This window comes from Mustela putorius, unplaced genomic scaffold, assembly GCF_011764305.1.
Source record: "Mustela putorius furo isolate JIRA1106 unplaced genomic scaffold, ASM1176430v1.1 tig00000421_pilon_pilon_pilon, whole genome shotgun sequence".
In the NCBI taxonomy this organism is placed as follows: domain Eukaryota; kingdom Metazoa; phylum Chordata; class Mammalia; order Carnivora; family Mustelidae; genus Mustela; species Mustela putorius.
This window is the reverse complement of record NW_025421375.1, coordinates 8,715,458-8,735,093: the sequence shown is the minus strand read 5'-3', so window position 1 is coordinate 8,735,093 and position 19,636 is coordinate 8,715,458. Positions and strand designations below refer to the sequence as shown.

Below are 19,636 nucleotides of genomic sequence, written 5' to 3'. Positions count from 1 at the left end.
ACTCCCATCGCAGGTACCACACAGGTTCCCAGGGTTCTGGCTGCCCCAGCAGGGACAGGTTCAGGCAGCAAACGGCGGGGCCCAGTGAGGAAGAGGGTGAAGGTCAGCTGAAGCATCTCAAGGAGGACAGACTTGGTGTGGACCTCTTGGAAGTGGCAGCCATGCACCTTGTCCCAGTGGAGGTGTCCCTGGTTCAGAAGAAGGGGCTGATGCTCCTCCTCTGTTCAGAAGCAGCAGGTCCACCTGTGAAGCTGCCCAGGGCCAGGAGGCCGCTCCGATCCCAGAGCTGAGATGCTGCCAGGGGGATCCAGGAGGAGCCCAGCAGAGGGGATGGGCGCTGCACCTGAGGGCTTCTGGAGGCCTGCTGGACCAGTGGGGGGTGCCCTGGCCCCTCATTCATCTCCAGTTCTTTCCATTCATGAGTCTTCAATAGAACAGGGTAGTTTTCATTTGCAGAATGTTCCCGTACACTTTTCATGCCTTTTCATTTTTCTTTGCTTTTTTAATATATGCTTTACATGGCTTAGAAGACATTTGAAGACATCGCCCATTTCAATTATTAGTTTATTTTTTCATGGAAGTTTAATTAGCCCAAAGAAGGTAATCTCCCAATCTATTCTATCTATAGTCACTAGCTTCTGTTCTGTTCCTCGCCTTTCCTCTGCCGCCAGTATGGTTTCTGGTGAGTAATTCCGTCAAAACAGGTGGTCCCCGTGTTCACAACCTTTCTACTTCCTGGCTTCACGGACCCTTTCCATGCACCCTTTGCTATGATGCAATTCCTTGAAGTGTTTCTCGGCTTTGAAATAGACTCTTAACCAATATTCGCTCTTATGCTACTGCCTTAGGGCCATTCCACCTTTGTTTGCAGTGTGGCTCTTTTCTCCCTTAACCAGGGGAGGCTTGAGGCACCATTTCTCATTCTACGCTCTCTTCCCAGGCAACCACTTCCCTCCCTGGGTTTTCTGTGAATGGAATGGCTTGTAAATGGCAGGATCAAGGATCCATTTGTTTGTTTTATTTGTTTTGTTTTGTTTTGTGTTTTTTAAAGATTTTATTGATTTATATGACACACAGAGAGACAGGGAACACAAGCATGGGTAGTGTGAGAGGGAGAAGCAGACTCCCAGCTGAACAGGGAGCTCGACACAGGGCTTGATCCCACGCCCCAGCATCATGACTGAAGCCTAAGGCAGACACTTAAGCAACTCAACCACGGGTGCCCCTGAACGATCCGTTTTGTAAAGAATATTCATTCTTAGGGGGTCTACCAGTGCGATGTAGAACATATCCGGTGCTTTTCAGTTTTTTCCTCACAGGTCTGCTTCCTTTTCTACTTACAGAATTCACATTATCCCTTCTTCTCACTCTTCCCTTTAACATAACTGATATTAGTTCACTTCAATTATTATTCCAAGGTTAGTTTTTCTACAAAATCCAAGATACCAACGCAGCTTGGACTTGTGAAGTCTGCCTTTCCCGTGACGACAGCATGCAAAGTGACTTCCAGGAAGTCGAAGCGATTACTTCTAATGTGAAAACGAAATCACGAGTGAGAGAATGGTACAATCCGTTCTTTCATCAGGGTGTAATCAGACTTGTTTCCTGCTTCAAAAAGAAACAAACACAAGAAGTTTTCTATAGAAACATTTAATGAACAGAAAATAAAGAATTTAATATATGTAAAACATATACAATTCTCTTAACCACAAAGGGTAGGTACAACTAATATAATACAATAAAAAAATAACTTAAATCTTATAAATTGTAAAATAAATAGTGAAATAAATAGGCAGATCAGCATGGTCATCTGAAGGCGACAGGTGTTTGTAACGTTGACTTCTAGTTGCTTAATACTCCTGAATACATGTGACAAATTAATTCAGTTCATGTCATGATGACAGCAGAAATGAGAGTTTTTGACACTACAGGACACATGGGAGTGTGATAGTATTCTTCAGAGAGAATCATTTCCATCTTGAAAGGGGTGTCACTTCCTGCTCCACAATCTCTTATGCAAGGCTGTTGATGCATACAAGGGTTTCATGATCTCTGCTCGGACCATCTCCCAGGCACAAGGGCTGTATTGCTCATCCATCCTCAGGATGGAGTCCCCATTCACCAGGGGTGGCTCTCCCACCCCCGCCTCCTGCAGGGGACAGACTTCCAGGTGGCCCAGCTGCTCTAAAGTCCTAAGCACAATTCCTCCAGGAGGGTCGTGTTCCAGGGAGCAGGTGAAGCCTCTGTGCAGAAGAGGTGGAAGGTCTTCTGGTTTGTCACCTGGACGACTGAGAGGGCTTGAGCCTTCTGTAGCTGCATGCCATCAAACACCTCCTGGGGAAAGCCAAAATCATTTGTGTAGTTGTCACAGGAGATAGCAGATAGTCTCTTCATTTGTGACAGGAGCATCAGGGCCCTCCAGTTCAGCAGGCTGTGGTCCTGAGGCAGGTCACATCCCAGAGGGCTGAGGGAGTGTCAGCTGAGCACCACCAGGGCCACCAAGAAGGAGCAGAGCAGGGCCATTGGGGATCCTGCAAGTGCTGTTGTCCTGGCTGGGGTGGGTACGTCTGGGACCCGTGGCTCTAGCTTCTCTACATCTTCTCTTGTGCGGGAGGCTTAAGTAGGGGATATAGAAATTTTCAATTTCTGAACATTTCCCTTACTTTCTACTTCTCTTTTTGCTTTCCTTTCTACATTTTCTACTTGGGTTTGGAGCATGGGTTTTTCAACTATGTATTATTTTCTTTAAGTATTATCCTTGCCTCCAGAATCTTTTTGGATGTTTTTTAATGGAAATTTCCAAGAAAACTTAATAGCAGGGAGACACAGTATATATCATTATTTAATGTATTTTTTTCTGTGCTTGAAGATTAAAAAAAAAGTATAACGTTTATCAAAATCGGGGTCCAGAATGACTAAAAATTTTAAGCTAATAGTTATATTTTAAAGCTATTGATGTTCATGTATATAAGTAAACTTCATGAGTGACTCATAATTTATTTATATGTATACAGTGAAGTATATGGAGTACATATGCAAAATAACAATTTCTAAAAGGACATAATGATTTCAGTGTACCTGAACATTTACAATCAATCCTGATTGCTAAATGCAAGTGCAAACTGAAATTATTTACTTAACATGTGTTTTTAGTGCACTGAATTTGAATGTTGCCTCATAGGACAAATCATTTTTTTAAGATTTTTATTTATTTGACAGAGAGAAAGATGCAGAGAGAGTACAATTAGAGCAGCAGGCAGACAGTGAGGGAGAAGCAGGCTCCCAAGGAGCAGGGAGCCTGATGCGAGGCTCCATCCCAGCACCCTGGGATCATGACCTGAGCTGACAGCGGCCGCAAAACTGAGTTGCCCAGGCACCATGAGAACCTCGTCTTTAACTTCACCTGCTACTATGTACTCTGGAAGGTATTGTCAAAATGTTTTTTCTGTTTAACACTAGATAACTACTGAGGTGTTGAATGAGTTTTGTAGAGCTAAATCATAAAATTTAATGTATTTGTGTTTTCATTTCCAAAGCCTGCATCACAAGAGTCCTCAGACATCAGCAATGACCACAAGACACCACTGGCAGCTCACCAGTAAGAAAGATGACCTGTCCAGGTAAGACTCTGAGACCCAGGAAATGATGAAGAGAAACTCCTCCAATCCTAAAGGATTCCTGTTATTCCTAGATTTCTCACATTGATCTTGAGGACAGTTTGTGTCCTCTAAGAATTCTGTGCCATTGTTCCTTTTGTAATATCCACTAAAACTAGTGAACGACAATAAATAACACGGTTTTGTTAGAGCGCTCCAAGGCATTGCAAGTGCCCCCAGCAGGAAGCCTGGTTCTTGTTTGGGAAGAGGAGGTGTCAAGGTTCTAATTCCAGATGATGGGATTTTCCCAGCAGCACCTTACTGACGAGGTAGTTAATCACCTCTACTAACCTCTTTCCTCTGCAGTGACTGAGTGTCCTCCACCTGGCTCTCCTGGACTCACTCCTGAAGACAGGCTGGCCATATCCTGAGGACTCTAGATTCCCCTGATGTGCAGGGGCTGGTTTCCTTGTTATGAAAGCACTTACTCCCCCTAGATCCTTACCCTTGCCTTTGACCCTGGAGTGTTTGTGTCTGGGACCCTCTCAGTGCTCACCTCCTCCTCTCCTGACCAGGTATCAAAGGTGTCAACAGCCACCAGATGCTGAAGGTGAACGTTTGTTTTCTCCAAGTAGAGAAAAGGTCAATTATAATCCTTTCCCCTTGAATAAGGAAATACATATATTGTGCCATCACAGCTCCTAATTTTCTTTTGTTTTATTGTTTTAAGGTAAGCTCCACCCACATTTTTTTTTTAAGATTTTATTCATTTGACAGGCAGAGATCACAAGTAGGCAGAGAGGCAGGCAGAGAGAGAGGTAGGGAAGCAGGCTCCCTGCTGATTAGAGAGCCTGATGCAAGACTCGATCCCAGGACATTGGGATTATGACCGGAGACAAAGGCAGAGGCTTTAACCCACTGAGCCACCCAGGCGCCCCTCACCCACATTTTTTTTAAAGTAAGCGCAACATAGGGTTCAAATCACAGTCTGACATCAAGCCCTGAAGTTAGAATAAGAATCATATCCTCAACCAACTGAGCCACCCAGGATCCCCCATGGTTCAGATTTTCCTGAAGCTAGGGAACACTTATTACGTCGAAACTTTCTGAGCTCAGCACAGGGATTTCACTGACTGGGTCTCTCAGGAGAAACTTTCAGCACAGAAACTGATGACCTTCACTGGCTCATTCAGACTGTGTGTTTCCAGTCGGCAGCTTCATCTGGCCATCTGTCTGGTGCTCAGAATGTGTGTGGGGGGATGAGGCCCAGGCTATGGTGTCAGGGACAAACCACCTTGTTGCCTTTCCTTATTCACGGTGTTGCATTTTCAACTTAAGTAACAACAGCAAAGAGAATTTGAATAGCTTAGTATTTCCACATGCTTTACTGGACATGCTCTCACTTGCTGGTCCTGATCATGTTCTACGTCATCACAAGGATCACATAGAAGGAAGGAAGAGGAGGGCCAAGGGGCTGCCTCGCGTTTCTCTTTCATTTTTAAGACATCAGTTTTTCTGTTTCTCATGTCACCTTTCCTCGAAAGCAAAACGTGACAGCTGTGTGGGGGAGGGGGGAAGACAACTGTTCTGTCTGAACGTGACAAAAGTGAAAGGGTGGCCTGTCCACTGAGAAAATGGCAGAGTGTACGTCAGCAAATTTGATGCAGCAACATTGGGATGAGCAGCTCCAGCAGACAGGGAGAATGAAGGCTGTACTGAGTTATTACAAGTCAGGAAAGTGACTCCCTTGGCCAGAGGATCCCACAAGACCAACTCTTGAGTCCCCATGAGGCCCTCAGCTCTACAAGAGGAGCCATCTCATTTTCCTTTTGTTCAATCCACAGGTACTCAGCTCTGAGGAGAGATAAGAGTCACACCAACCAGCTCACAAGAGATTGGCGACCAGGACTCAGCTGATCACCCTCTCTGGAAGGAGACAGGATCCTCACCCTGCCTGAGAGCTCTACCTACCTGTTAAGTCTCAGACCTGGAAAATGTTGCCTGAGAAATCCAATATGAAGGTGAGGGGAACTGAAAGATCCTACATGATTCTGCTCTGTACCTGGATTAGAATAATGATGAGGATCTTTCAAATGACATCACTAAAGCTAACTGCAGTCTAACCCTTCTGAGATCCTTGAAACCATTACCTCTGTCTTCTCATTAACCCCATTTAAATCCCGCTTATTTCTGCAGCTATTTGGAGAGAAAAAGAAACCTGGATTTAGAATGTTTCAGATCAAACCAATATCCAAGGTGGAACACAAAGGAGTTGTGAGATAATGGCTGGTCTGGAAGCAGCTGTTAAAACATGTGAGGAATAGAAATGGACAGAGGACTCAAGAACCAGGAGAGTCCATGGCATGAAGTCAGTCAGGTGTTGAGGGTGAGGGATCAAGGACTCTAGATTGCACTGAAGATGTCAAAGGCTTGTTGACTGTGGTTGTGTGTGGCAACAGGGAGTGTGGGAGGATGCATGAGTGACTTGAAGTTCCTAAGACAAGTTGTCAGGATCCCTTTTAAACATTCATGATAGTGGGGGGGAGTCAAGATGGCAGAGAAGTAACAGGCTGAGATGACATCAGGTAGCAGGAGATCAGCTAGATAGTTTATCCAACCATTCCAAACAGCTACACTCTAACAGAAGATCGAAGAAGAACAGCAATTCTAGAAACAGAAAATCAACCACTTTCTGAAAGGTGGGACCTGTGGAGAAGTGAATTTAAAGTGATGGAAAAATAGATCGCAGGGGGATGATCTGGCTCCCTGCAAGCAGTGGATCAATGGAGCACAAAATCAGAACTTTTAAAAGTCTGTTCCACTGAGGGACATCACTCCAGATCGTAAGCTGGGGTGAAGCCCAGTTGGGGATAGCATGGTCTCACAACCTGTGGGGTTCAAGAAGGGTCGGGGTTGTTTGAGCGTCACAGAGCTCCCAGGTATTAGAGCCAGGAAACCGGTTACAGAGACTGATCTGAGAAATGAGCTCTGAACTCGGAGTTACCTTCAGCTGTGATCTGCGGCATAGGCAGACCCCTTCTCTGTGAGCACGGACCCCACAAGGTCCTGGGAGATCCCCGGAAGAGTGCAGGGATCTCCTGGGTTTGGAGACTTCAGGCGGGGCTGTGTGCCAGAGTGGCTTGGTCATAGGCTGGGGGAGCTCAAAGCGGGGCTATAGGCCAGGGAGATGCAAATGATTGAGCACTTTTCTCCAAGGGTGCACTGAGGAGTAGTGCTCCGAACTCTCAGCTCCTCTGGGCCAGAGATTCTGAGGCCACCATTTTCATGCCATCCTCCAGAACTCTATGGAAAGTGTTCAGGGAACAAAAGCTCCAAAGTGGAACCCCAGCGGATTACTAACCCCGCCCCTGGTAAGGGCAGTGCAATTCCACCTTGGGCAAAGACACTTGAGAATCACTACAACAGGCCCCTCCCCCAGAAGATCAACAAGAAATTCAGCCGAGACTGAGTTCACTACCAAGAAGAACAGTGGAATTCCAGAGGAGGAGCAAGCAAAGCATGGAATTCATGGCTTTCTCCCCATGATTCTTAGTCTTGTAAAATTAATTAATTCTTTTGAATTTTATTTTATTCTTAAGCTAAAATTTTTTTTAACCTTTACCCTTTCCTCTTTTAACTTTTAAACCTGTTTATCTCAACAATACCTTTCATTAAAAAAAAAAAAAACTTTTTTGAACATTCATTATTATAGTCATATTTTATCCTTCATTGTATCTACCTTTATTGTTTGTATATGCATACGGATTTTTCTTTTAAAAAATTTTGGGTTACAACTTCTTCTAATAGCTCAAAATATACCCTAAATCTATCACAGGTCTTTGTTCTACTCTCCAGCCTAGCAAAGTCTCTCCACTTATCTTATCAACTCCTTTTTAAGAAATTCTTTTTAAAAAGTTTCATCTTTATAGTCATATTCCATACCTACATCGTGTTTACTCTGTGTGTGTGTGTGTGTGTGTGTGTTTTATTCATTCTTTAAAATTTGGGAGATAGTGTCTTTTAGGAGACTAAAATACTTCCAACATTAAGTGGATGACTCTGTTCTAGTCACCAATCTAATATATATACATATATTTTTCTTTATTTAATTTTTTTATCTGAACTCTTTGTACCCTATTTCTTACCCCCATGATTTGGGTTTCTTCTGATTTAGTTAGAGCACATTTTCCTGGGGTCCTTGTCACCCTTTTAGTATTTTATTCACTCCTTCATATATTCTTATCTGGATAAAAGGACAAAGTGGGAAAATGCACTGCAAAACAAAACAAAAACAAACAAACAAACAAGAGGCAGTACTGAAGGCTAGGGACCTAATCAATATGGACTTTCGTAATATGTCAGATCTAGAGTTCAGAATGATGATTCTGGAGTTCAGATGGCCTCCAAAAAGACATGGAAGATATAGAGAAACCCCGTCTGCAGAAATAAAGGTCCTTTCTGAGAAATAAAAGAACTAAAATCTAACCAATTTGAAATCAAAAAAGCTATTAATGAGGTACAATAAAAACTAGAGGCTCTTACTGCTAGGATAAATGAGGCAGAGGAGAGAATTAGTGATATAGACGACCAGATGACAGAGAAGAAAGAAGCTGAGGAAAAGAGAGACAAACAATGACTAGACCATTAGGGGAGAATTCGAGAGATAAGTGACACCATAAGACAAAACAACATTAGAGTAATTGGGATTCCAGAAGAAGAAGAAAGAGAGAGGGGAGCAGAAGGTAAATTGGAGAGAAATATTGTAGAGAATTTCCCTAATATGGCAAAGGAAACAAGCATCAAAATCCCAGAGGCACAGAGAACTTCCCTCAAAATCAATAAGAATAGGTCCACACCCCGTCAGTTAATAGTAAAATTTACAAGTCTTAGTGACAAAAAGAAAATCCTGAAAGCAGCAAGGGACAGGAAGTCTGTAACATACAATGGTAAAAATATTAGATTGGCAACAGACTTATCCACAGAGACCTGGCAGGCCAGAAAGAACTGGTGTGATATATTCAGAGCACTCAAGGAGAAGAACATGCAGCCAAGAATACTATATCCAGCTAGGCTATCATTGAAAATCGAAGGAGAGATAAAAAAAACTTCCAGGAAGAACAAAAACAAAAACAATTTGTAAACACCAAAACAGTTCTAAAGGAAATATTGAAAGGGGTCCTCTAAGCAAAGAGAGAGTCCAAAAGTAGTAGACCAGAAAGGAACAGGGACAATACACAGTAAGAGTCACCTTCCAGGCAATACAGTGGCACTAAATGCATATCTCTCAATAGTTACCCTGAATGTAAATGAGCTAAATGCCCCAAGCAAAAGACACAGGGTATCAGAAAGGATAAAAAAATCAAAACCCATCAATATGCTGCCTATAGGAAACTCATTTGAGACCCAAAGATACCTCCAGATTTAAAGTGAAGGGGTGGAAAATAATTTACTATGCTAATAGACATCAAAAGAAAACTGAGGTGGCAATCCTTATATCAGATGAATTAGATTTCAAGACAAAGACTCTAATAAGAGATGAGGAAGGACACTATACCATACTCAAAGGGTTTGTCCAACAAGGTCTAACAATTGGATGTATCTATGCCAATAACATTGGAGCAGCCAATTTTATAAATCAATAACAAAATCAAAGAAACACAGTGACAAGAATACAATAATAGTAGGGGACTTAACACTCCCCTCACTGAAATGGACAGACCATCCAAGCAAAAGATCAACAAGGAAATAAAGGCCTTAAGTGACACACTGAAATGCAGGGACATAACAGATATATTCAGAACATTCCATCTCAAAGCAAAAAAAAAAAAAAAAAAAAAAAAAAAAAAAAAAAAAATTCTCTTCCAGTGCACATAGAACATTCTCCAGAATACATCACATCCTGGGTCCTAAATCAGGTCTCACCCAGTATCAAAAGATTGGGATCATTCCCTGCACACTTTCAAACCACAATGCTCTGAAGCTAGAACTCCATCAGAATGAAATTTGGAAAGAACCCAAATACATGGAGACTAAAGAGCATCCGTCTTAAGAATGAATGTGTCAAACAGGAAATTAAAGAAGAATTGAAAAAATTAATGGAAACAAATGATGATGAAAACAGAATGGTTCAAAATCTGGGGGACACAGCAAAGGCAGTCCTGAGAGGAAAATATATAGCAATACAAACCTTTCTCAAGAAACAAGAAAGGTCTCACATACACGACCTAACCCTACATATAAAGGACCTGGAGAAAGAACAACAATGAAAGCCTAAACCCAGCAGGAGAAGAGAAGTAATAAAGATCCAGAGCAGAAATCAATGAAATAGACACCAAAAAAAAAAAAAAAATTGAACAAATCAATGAAACCAGGAGCTGGTTCTTTCAAAGAATGAATAAGATTGATAAACCCCTGGGCAAGACTGATCAAAAAGAAAACAAAAAGGAACCAAATAAAATAAATCATGAATGAAAGAGGAGAGACCACAACCAACATGAAAGAAATACAAACAATTATAAGAACATATTATGAGCAACTATACGCCAGCAGATTTGACAATTTGACAATCTTCCAGATTTAACAATCTGGAAGAAATGGATACATTCCCAGAGACATGTAAACTACCACAACTGAAACAGGAAGAAGGAGAAAACCTGAACAGATCTATAACCAGTAAGGAGATTGAAGCAGTCATCAAAAACTCTCCAAACAAACAAGAGCCCAGGGCCAGACGGCTTCCCAGGGGAATTCTAGAAACATTTAAAGAAGAACTCATTCCTATTCTCCTGAAACTGCTCCAAAAATAGAAATGGACGGAAAACTTCCAAACTCATTTTATGAGGCCAGCATTACCTTGATCCCAAAACCAGACAAGGATCCCATCAAAAAGAATTACAGACCAATATCCTTGATGAACACAGATGAAAAATTCTCACCAAAACACTAGCCAATAGGATCCAACAGTACATTAAAAGAATGACTTTCCATGACCAAGTGGGATTTAATCCTGAGCTGCAAGGTTGGTTCAACATCCTCAAATCAATCAATGTGATACAATACATTATGTGATACACTACATTATGTGACACAATACATTACTAAAAGAAAGAACAAGAACCATATGATACTCCCAATAGATGCTGAAAAAGCATTGGACAAAGGAAAGCATCCGTTCCTGTTCAAAATTCTTCAAAGTGTAGGGATAGAGGGTACATACCTCAATATCATCAAAGCCATCTAATGAAAAACCCACCACAAATATCATTCACAGTGGAGAAAAATGGAGAGTTTTTCCAATAAGTTCAGGGAACACGGCAGGGATGTCCATTACCACCACAGCTATTGAACATAGTAGTAGAAGTCCTAGCCTCAGCAATCAGACAACAAAAAGAAATTAAAGGCATCCAAACTGGCAAAGAAGAAATCAAACTATCACTCTTTGCAGATGAGATGATACTATATGTGGAAAACCCAAAAGACACCAGTCCAAATCTGCTAGAATTTGTATAGGAATTCAGTAAAGTGTCAGTATATAAAATCAATGCACAGAAATCACTTGCATTTCTTTACACCAAAACAAGACAGAAGAAAGAGAGAGTAAGGCATCAACCCCGTTAACAATTGCTCCCAAAACCACAAGATACCTAGGAATATACTTAATCAAAGAGGCAAAGAATTCATATTGAATCCTATAAAGTACTCATGGAAGAAACTGAGGAAGACACAAGGAAATGGAAAAATGTTCCATGCTCATGGATTGGAAGAACAAATATTGTGAAAATTTCTACGCTACCTAAAGCAATCGACACATTTGATGCAATCCCTATCAAAAGCCCATCCATTTTTTTTCAAAGAAATGGAACAAAGAATCTTACAATTTAAATGGAACCAGAAAAGACCTCAAATAGCCAGAGGAACACTGAAAAAGAAAGCCAAAGTTGGTGGCATCACAATTACAGATTTCAAAAGACATTAGATTTTTCTGCCAGTGAGATCTAGGTTTGCAGCTGGCACTAGACTGACCCTCCTTCTTTGAACACATTGCAGGCTGCTGTCCTGTCAGGGTTACCCGTGGTGGGGACACAACCATGGGCCACATCTGCCTAGAACAACTCTGTGCTCCCAGCGTCCACTTGAAGCATCTCAGTCTGGGGAAGGACCCAGAGAGACAGTTGACTCGATGCTGCCCTACTGTCCTACTGTTCCACCTCCTGAGGATAAGTCACTAAACCAGTGGACACTTCCCCATTTCCACTCTCCTTCCAGGTTCCCACACTGCTGTTGACTTCCAACACTTTCATGTTTCCAGAGTCAGCTGTGGTTTTCTAAGCAAAGGAGTATCCTACTCCTGGTGTAACGAGAACTTAGGCAGTGCTCCAACACAGGTACAGTTGAGCTCCGGGATTCTTTGCTGAGGGGCCCTGGAATTAGCATGTTTCTGTGTGGGACCAGACATCTGGGGGCCTTGAGCTCCACAGCACAGGAATCAGCTGACAGGGAGGGTGAGGGAGGGCAAGTGGGCACTCTGGTTCCTGAAGCTGCCAAGCCTTGGCTGTGTGTGGCCAGTAGTGCAGGGTGAGTCTCCCAGCCTGACCGTGGACAACCAACGCTGAGCCCTGCCTCCTCTACCTCCCCTGGCAGACTGAAGAGCAATGCCTGGGTAGGAAAGTTGGTTGGGGTTGAGGCTCCTGGCTGGCTCAGTCCTTTAAGCATCAGCCTTGAGCTCAGGTCATCATCTCGTGGTCCTAGGATCGAGTCCTACATTAGGCCATCTGCTTAGTGCGGAGTGCTCCATCTGACCAACCCCCCTCCCAGGCTCTGCCTCTCTGTCTCTCTCAAATAAAGAAATAAAATCTTTAAAAAAATGTTGGCAGGGATGTTCATTCCCCTCGCCCCTGTATTTGGCCTTTGCTGCTTCGTTCTGCAACACTTTCCAGTATTTAATAATCAATAACACTGGATTGAAACAAACTATGGCGATAGGGATTTTCAGGACAAGACTTATTCTTTGTCATAGAGTAAGGAAATGGGTTTATGACAGCATTAAAATCTCTGGGTGTCCACAAGTAGGCTTTTTGTAGCTGGAAGGGAGATCCTCAGGAAGGGGTCCCATTTTGGTCACAACCGTTGTCACATTTGGCCACCAGGGGGCGGCCTCCCAAAGAGGGAGCTGCACTAGGCTACCCTTCAACCTGTTCTGCTTTCTGTTTCCTTTCAGCCACAGCTGCTATTCCATCACATTGGATGGAAATGGGAGCAAAGCCTCTCCAGCAGGTGGCTCTGCAAAACCTAGAGATTTCAATGCATTTTTGCTTTCTACTTGCTTTCTTGTGCTGCTCCTAGGAAAACCTTTAAGCTGAGATGACAGCAAAACAGAAAGCTGTTGTGTGAACAGGCTGAGAGGTCAAGAGAGTGAATGCCAAGGGGGCTATGGGGACTTCTGCCTTGGCAAGGAAGGTAACTGTTAGGACAGGGGAGTGTGTTCTGGAATGAGAAAGCGGTGGTGGGTAGAGGGCAGGGTGGGTGCCAGAAGTTAAGGAAATAGCATGTTCTTCCGCACTTCCACTACATATTTATTCTCAACTCTCAGATGTTTGCAGAAGGCACTGGTGAAAAATAAAAACCCTTCTTGGCAATGGGGCATGAATGGGTCAGCCTTTTCTAGAATTCACAACAGAATTCCAGTTTGAGAGGCTGCCTCCTTTGCAAGTCAGGTACTGCAGTGTAGGCCACACTGTTCCCAAGAATTTTGTAGGAGGAGACGAACAATATTCTCATATATAGCTGTCAGAATTAAGATAAGACCATCGCTACCATATTTAGCCATTCTGTAGGACGATGCACTGCTAGGTGCCTTTCAGTGCATGAGTTCAGTGAATATTCATGCTATTTTGTCAAAATTGTTAAACCTGCTTTTACTCCTGAATTATGCACAACTCACTATTGCTCCACGGATTTCCATGATTCATGTATTTTCAGCTGATTGGACCAATGATTTTCCATTGCTCTAAATATTAGGAGAGAGAATGCTTAACCGGGCTTCCCCCCTTTATTTTTGAAGAAAGTCTGTCACTGTTTATGTGCATGAGAATCTCGTGATGTGGATATCCACCAAACATTGTGGTATTCTGAACGTGAGGAAATACTAGCAGCGAGCAACAGAGAAGAATTCTTAAAACATCAAACTCTCTAAAAAACAGCAATGGGGTATTATGCTGCTGTAGGAAACAGTGTCACAAGGAGGACTTAGGGAAACTAATAATTAAGCTGATAATTCTGGGAAACATGATTTTATCTGTCGTAATAGATAATTTGATGAAGGATTGAATGAGTTATCCATTTCTGCCAAGTGAATTCTTAAAGCCAAGAGGCTCACTGATGTGCAAGGAAGTAAGAACCAAGACAGGATAAACCACCATCAGTATTTCAGTCATGATGAAAAATAAATACAACATTAAACATATTAACATGATTTGCAGAACATCGAATCCATGAAATCACTCAGGAAAAAAGAAATGACATAAAAAGGCAAACCATGCCCAGAATTACGAACCCCATTATTCCCAGATCCCATGGAATATTCTTCTCCAAGTCAGACGCACTCTTATTCATGCTCCCACCCGCTCCAGGGTGGTCTCTGCTTATGCATTCCACCAAATCGACTCTCAGGAAGGTCAGCAAAGGCTTCTGTGTTTCTGACATCGCAGGCAGTTTCAATCGACATCTTCCAGGAATCCGCTGATGGTCTTTGAAGCACATTTACTTCCTTGAAGACACTCACCAGCATCCTCCCTTATCCCTGTGCTGTATGGCCAAGAGTCCACCGTCTCCTTTGTGGCTCTTCTCTCCTGTCCCTTCAATGGTTGAAGAGCCTCAGAATCAAGTTTTGTCTGTTTCTCATATGACACAGTCTCCCTCTGTTTCTGGCTTTGCCTGCTAGATGTGGACATCAGCCGTGGCGTTTCTTGTCAACTGCCAGCTCACCTGCCCCCGACACCGGACATACGTGTCTCCATGTCTGCCAGTGACCTGTCGAGGGGTCCACAGATTTTCTGTGTGCACTTCCTGTGTGCTTCTACCTCTCTACTCAGGCAGCAGGTGAGAGAAGTCACTTCCTTTCCTTCTTCATTAAAACACTAAATAAGAGGATTGTTTTTATTTATTTTTTTTTTAAAGATTTTATTTATTTATTTGACAGAGATCACAAGTAGGCAGAGAGGCAGGCAGAGAGAGAGAGGGAAGCAGGCTCCCTGCTGAGCAGAGAGCCCGATGCGGGCCTCGATCCCAGGACCCTGAGATCATGACCTGAGCCGAAGGCAGCAGCTTAACCCACTGAGCCACCCAGGCGCCCGAGGATTGTTTTTAGATCCCATCCCTACAGCAACTATATATATATATCCCTACAGCCAAAGATGTAGACATCAGGATCTGTATTTATTATGTCCTGTAACCTAAGGTCAACATGCAAGTTGTCTTAGAGAAAGTCAGTTGTCATTTCCAACGTTAATGCAGTATGACGGTAAATGCATTCTGCTGTCCAATTTCCAACAGAGTTACACAATCAGACTGGTGTGACTCTTTGAAAACCCTTTTGTCCTTAAAGTTCCATAAAGAAAAAATGATAAACTGATTACATATTATAAATATATTTTATTATATTCTGCTATGTAAAGGTGCACATCATGTTATATGAAAACTGAATCCTATCAATATTTACATAAATAAATATTTAAATAGATAAATAGACACGAGCAAGGTCATTTGTAAGCCACTACTGCTTGTAGAGTTGACATGTTCTGAAAACACGTGACAAATAGCCTGTGTTCATGTCTTCACGACAGCAGAAATATGAATCTCTGACACGCCAGAACTCCAGAAGTGTGATGTTATCAGTCAGAAGGAATCATTTCCATGTTGAAAGGGGTGTCCACTTCCCGCTCTTTAGTCTCTTATGTAAGGCTGTTGATGCATACAAGGGTTTCATGATCTCTGCTCGGACCATCTCCCAGGCACAAGGGCTGTATTGCTTCTCTTGCAGATAGAGGGAGATTCTCTGGAAGTAGTTCCTCAGGATGGAGTCCCCATTCACCAGGGGCAGCTCTCCCACCCCTGCCTCCAGCAGGGGACAGGCTTCCAGGTGGCCCAGCTGCTCAGAAAGTCCCGAGCACAATTCCTCCAGGAGGGTCGTGTTCCAGGGAGCAGGTGAGGCCTCTGTGCAGAAAAGGTGGAAGGTCTTCTGGTTCGTCACATGGATGACAGAGAGGGCTTGAGCCTTCTGCAGCTGCTTGTTGTTGAAGGCCTCCTGGGGGAAGCCAAAGTCGTTTGTATAGTTGTCACAGGAGCTAGCAGACAGTCTCCTCATTTGTCGCAGGAGCATCAGGGCCCTCCAGTGCAGCAGGCCATGGTCCTGAGGCAGGTCACATCCCAGAGAGTCTAGGGAGTGGCAGCTGAGCACCACCAGGGCCACCAAGAAGGAGCAGGACAGGGCCATCAGGGATCCTACCGATGCTGTTGGCCTGGCTGGGGTGGGCACGTCTGGGAACCGTGGCTCTAGCTCCTCTGAACATCTTCTCCTGTGCGTGTGGTTTAAGTAGGGGACACAGGAGTTTTCGATTTCTGAACGTTTCCCTTTCTTTCTACTTCTCTTTTTGCTTTCCTTTCTACACTTTCTCCTGGGATGTAGAGCGTGGGTTTCTCAACCATTTCTTCTTCCTATTGCCACCTCCTGTCACAGTCTTTTGAATATTTTTGTTTTTGAACCTTCCAACAAAACTTGGTAACATGGATCTACAGTCTATATAGTTATGTATGTATAGCTCTGCTTAATAGATTAGAAAAGAAAGTGTTCATTTTACTCCGTTTATTTAATTCAGTGTTTAGATGGACAAAAATTTCAACTGAGAACTATATTTTAAGCTACTTATTCTTTACTGGATATCTAAATATGATGAATGACTTCTCAATTTTTCTTATTTAAATGGAAATATAAAAGTACAATGCTAATTAAGAATTTGTAGAAAGACATAATAATATCAGTGTCCCTAGATACTGAGAATCATTCCAAATTTCTAACAGCCAATGAATTATTCAATTATTTATTGGATTTTTTTTTGTGTACTGTATTTTCATGGCCTCAATTAACTTCTCTTGCGCTAGATACGCACCAAGTTATTATCAAAATATTTTTTCTATTTATACCAGTTAGAATTCTTGATGCAATGAATAAGTTTTGAATAATTAAATCATGACGTAGAATCTACTTGTATTTCATTTCCAAAGTCCACATCAAAACAAGGCTCAAACACCAGCAACATCCACAAGACAACCCATGGCATGTTGAAGCCTTGTTCCCAACCCTAGAACTACTTGTTACATTGTTGGAAGCAACTGGACAAGTGTTCCCTCTGGTTGGGGGGATGCCGTTATGTGGGAGAGACCAATCCACTACAGAGCAGGGTGGACGGGAAATAGCTCACGACCATGGCGAACCTGAAACAACTCAGGACTTTCTGCTCACTTTTACTGGGAATGTATCTGCTCTATTTTTTTTTTAAGGGAATTTTTGTTGAAGTTCATGGCTTATAATGCTAGCAGAGTCTGTTCATTCCAGGAAAGTTTTTGTTTGTGTTTGTTTGTCTTTCTTTGCTTGCTCTGGAGGAAAATCTCCCACCAGGGGACAGACTTTACATACAACACGAGCCTGTGTGCACACCTGGTCACTGTCTAGCCCACCTTACCCCCTCGCTGGCAGCCTCCCCTAAAGACTGTGACGGGCCACAGAACAGCAGCCTCCTGCTCCTATCTCCTCTCTGCTCCTGCCCCTGTGACATCACTGCAGTGGGGACATTTCCTCAGGTTAACAATAGTCACCAGGAGAAAAAAAACAATAAGGCTTCTGCTAGGAGAGTTTTGAAAAAATCTGGAAGTTTCACACAACTTGTGTTCTTCTTTGTGGGTTTGTAAGGAAGTAAAAGGGCCAGACAGAAACCACAAAGGAAAAGGAAGCAGCTGTGTGAATGGGCAGGAGAGGCTCCTGAGGAGGGAGGTTGGAGGGGAGCTCACAGGAGGTTTCTCCACTGGGGAGAGGGAAACTCTGTGATTGGATAGTGAAAGGATGGGATCTCGGAGGGCGTGGAGGAAGGGGACATGTGCTGTACCAGAACACATCGAGTATGCGGACATAGGTACAGTGTATATGTATACATAATACATTATTGTGTATATAATTACAGTCAATGGATAGTCACCCATTACGAAGGGGTATTTAATTTTTTTTCACAATGATATTTTGGAGGATGATCATTATTACAACAGCTCTAGGAATATTTCCACCTCACTTTACATCTGGGGAAACTGAGCTGCAGAGAGCTCCAGTGAGGTTCTCATGATTAAACAGGGAGATGGAAGCAGAATTCCAGATGCAGGGCACAGTCCTATAGCCCATGCCATAAATTCCTGCCTGAGGTTCCTCTTGGGAAATTCTGAATCTTCCCTTCTGCCACGCTTCCTGGAGATCATCCTTCCCTGGTGGCGTCCCACCTGCACTGGCTGCCCCATCGCTGTGCCCTTCACAGGTTCCCCTTCTGCTTCTCAGCCTTAAATGTCAAAGATTCTCTGAAGCTTTAGGGCATCTTCTTATTCCACTCTCATGTCAGACGGAAGGACTTTCAGCACCGTGCCTCGATTTCCAAATACGGAAGACACATTTCGATTTAATGTCTCCAGGACATGCATTGTTGGAGAGTCCAGACTCACCCCTGCATCTCCAGTGGGAAGTGTGCTGTCCCCTCTTCCTGACATTCCTCCTGCAGTCCTCTGGTCACAGATACCTTTGGCCTCTAGCACTGTGGAGAGGTAGCCTCAGACTATTCTAGAATGATTGCTTTCCCCCTCCCTCTACTGACAAAGCCAGCAGATGTCCCTCTGCTCTTCACAGAGGGTGACTAGTGGAGATTCCAAAGGTACAACTCAAAAAAACTGTGGGCTCCACCAACTAGGGAGGCCTGGACATTGTAGCTGTCCAGTGGAAGCACACAGAGCCTCGAGCCAGGCTTCCGTAACAGTTCAAGTTCCTACCAGTGCCTTCTCCTGGCCAGTGTGATTGAAAGCTCCTTTCTCTCCTGGTACCAGCGCTGAGACTGGCCCTGGTACCTCAGCTGTGAGTGGATCTAAGAAGAGTTGTTGTTTTCTGTCTTCTTGCATTTGGGGGTTGTTGGTTTGTTTTGTTGCTGCAGCTGTGACGTCAGGAACAATGTTCCAACAGGTTCACTGTTGATCCAGAAACCAGAGGATCCTGCAATATGTGAACACGTGAACAACTTTAGCTAGCTCTGTCCTGCAGACGGCGGCCCTTAGGGACAGTCCTGCCACAGAGACATTTTACCCACAATACTGAGTAACTTAACTCAACACATTGTATGGCTGAAGCAGAAAGAGGAGGATTTAGAATGATGGAACTCATGGCTATGTGGCTTAGTGTTGTAGGTCAAGAATATAATTTCCAGGTCCCTTTCCCACTTTCTTCCTTTTTTCCCTTTCCTTATGTCCTCATTTGAAGAGGAAGAGTTGGGTTGCCTGATTTTGACTCAGACGCCTTCCAAGGTAGTCACTCTGTTTCTTCTGTCTCAGATGGAGACGGATTTTCTGGTAGCACATCTTCAAGGCCAGGGCAGGGCCCTCAAATCCATGGGAGGCTCCCCCACTCCCATTGCAGGTACCACTCAGGTTTCCAGTGTTTTGGCTGCCCCAGCAGGGATGGGTTCAGGGGAGGAATAGTGTGAAGCTCAGCAGCAGCATCTCGTGGAGGACAGACTTGGCATGGACCTCCTGGAACTGGCAACCACCCACCTTGTCGCAGTGGAGGTGTCCCTGGTTCCGGAGAAGGGACTGATGCTCCTCCTCTGTTCAGAAGCAGTGGGTCCCCCTGTGAAGCTGCCCGTGGCCAGGAGGCAGCTCACAGCCCAGAGCTGAGATGCTGCTGGGGGAACGAGTAGGATCCCCATGGAGTGGCTGGGTGCTGCACCTGAGGGCTTCTGATGGCC

General features: G+C 43.6%; 1 protein-coding gene, 1 long non-coding RNA gene and 1 pseudogene across 4 annotated transcripts; 1 reads left to right on the top strand and 2 right to left on the bottom strand.

Annotated features, from left to right (window-relative positions):
* Positions 1 to 1,985: 1,985 nt before the first annotated feature.
* Positions 1,986 to 2,523, bottom strand: LOC101674448 (annotated as a pseudogene).
* Positions 2,524 to 3,229: 706 nt separating this feature from the next.
* LOC101674744 lies at positions 3,230 to 14,697 on the top strand. Of its 3 annotated transcripts, none has more exons than XR_200133.3 (4): positions 3,230 to 3,425; positions 3,537 to 3,620; positions 5,441 to 5,617; positions 14,536 to 14,697. It is a non-coding gene; the product is annotated as an uncharacterized LOC101674744 (long non-coding RNA). The 3 variants fall into 3 exon arrangements; XR_006606680.1 differs by lacking the exon at positions 14,536 to 14,697 and adding an exon at positions 5,793 to 6,889; XR_006606679.1 differs by lacking the exon at positions 14,536 to 14,697 and having other exon boundaries at positions 5,441 to 6,889.
* A 579-nt stretch (positions 14,698 to 15,276) lies between these two features.
* Positions 15,277 to 16,132, bottom strand: LOC123391997 (interferon alpha-1/2-like). The gene has a single exon (XM_045079700.1). It carries the CDS (start codon positions 16,084 to 16,086, stop codon positions 15,499 to 15,501), a length of 588 nt encoding a protein of 195 aa, XP_044935635.1. The 5' UTR covers positions 16,087 to 16,132; the 3' UTR covers positions 15,277 to 15,498.
* Positions 16,133 to 19,636: the final 3,504 nt, after the last annotated feature.

What these genes read in the sequence shown, in the direction of transcription:
- LOC123391997 (XM_045079700.1), bottom strand. Translation starts at nt 16,086, where the DNA reads ATGGCCCTGTCCTGCTCCTTCTTGGTGGCCCTGGTGGTGCTCAGCTGC.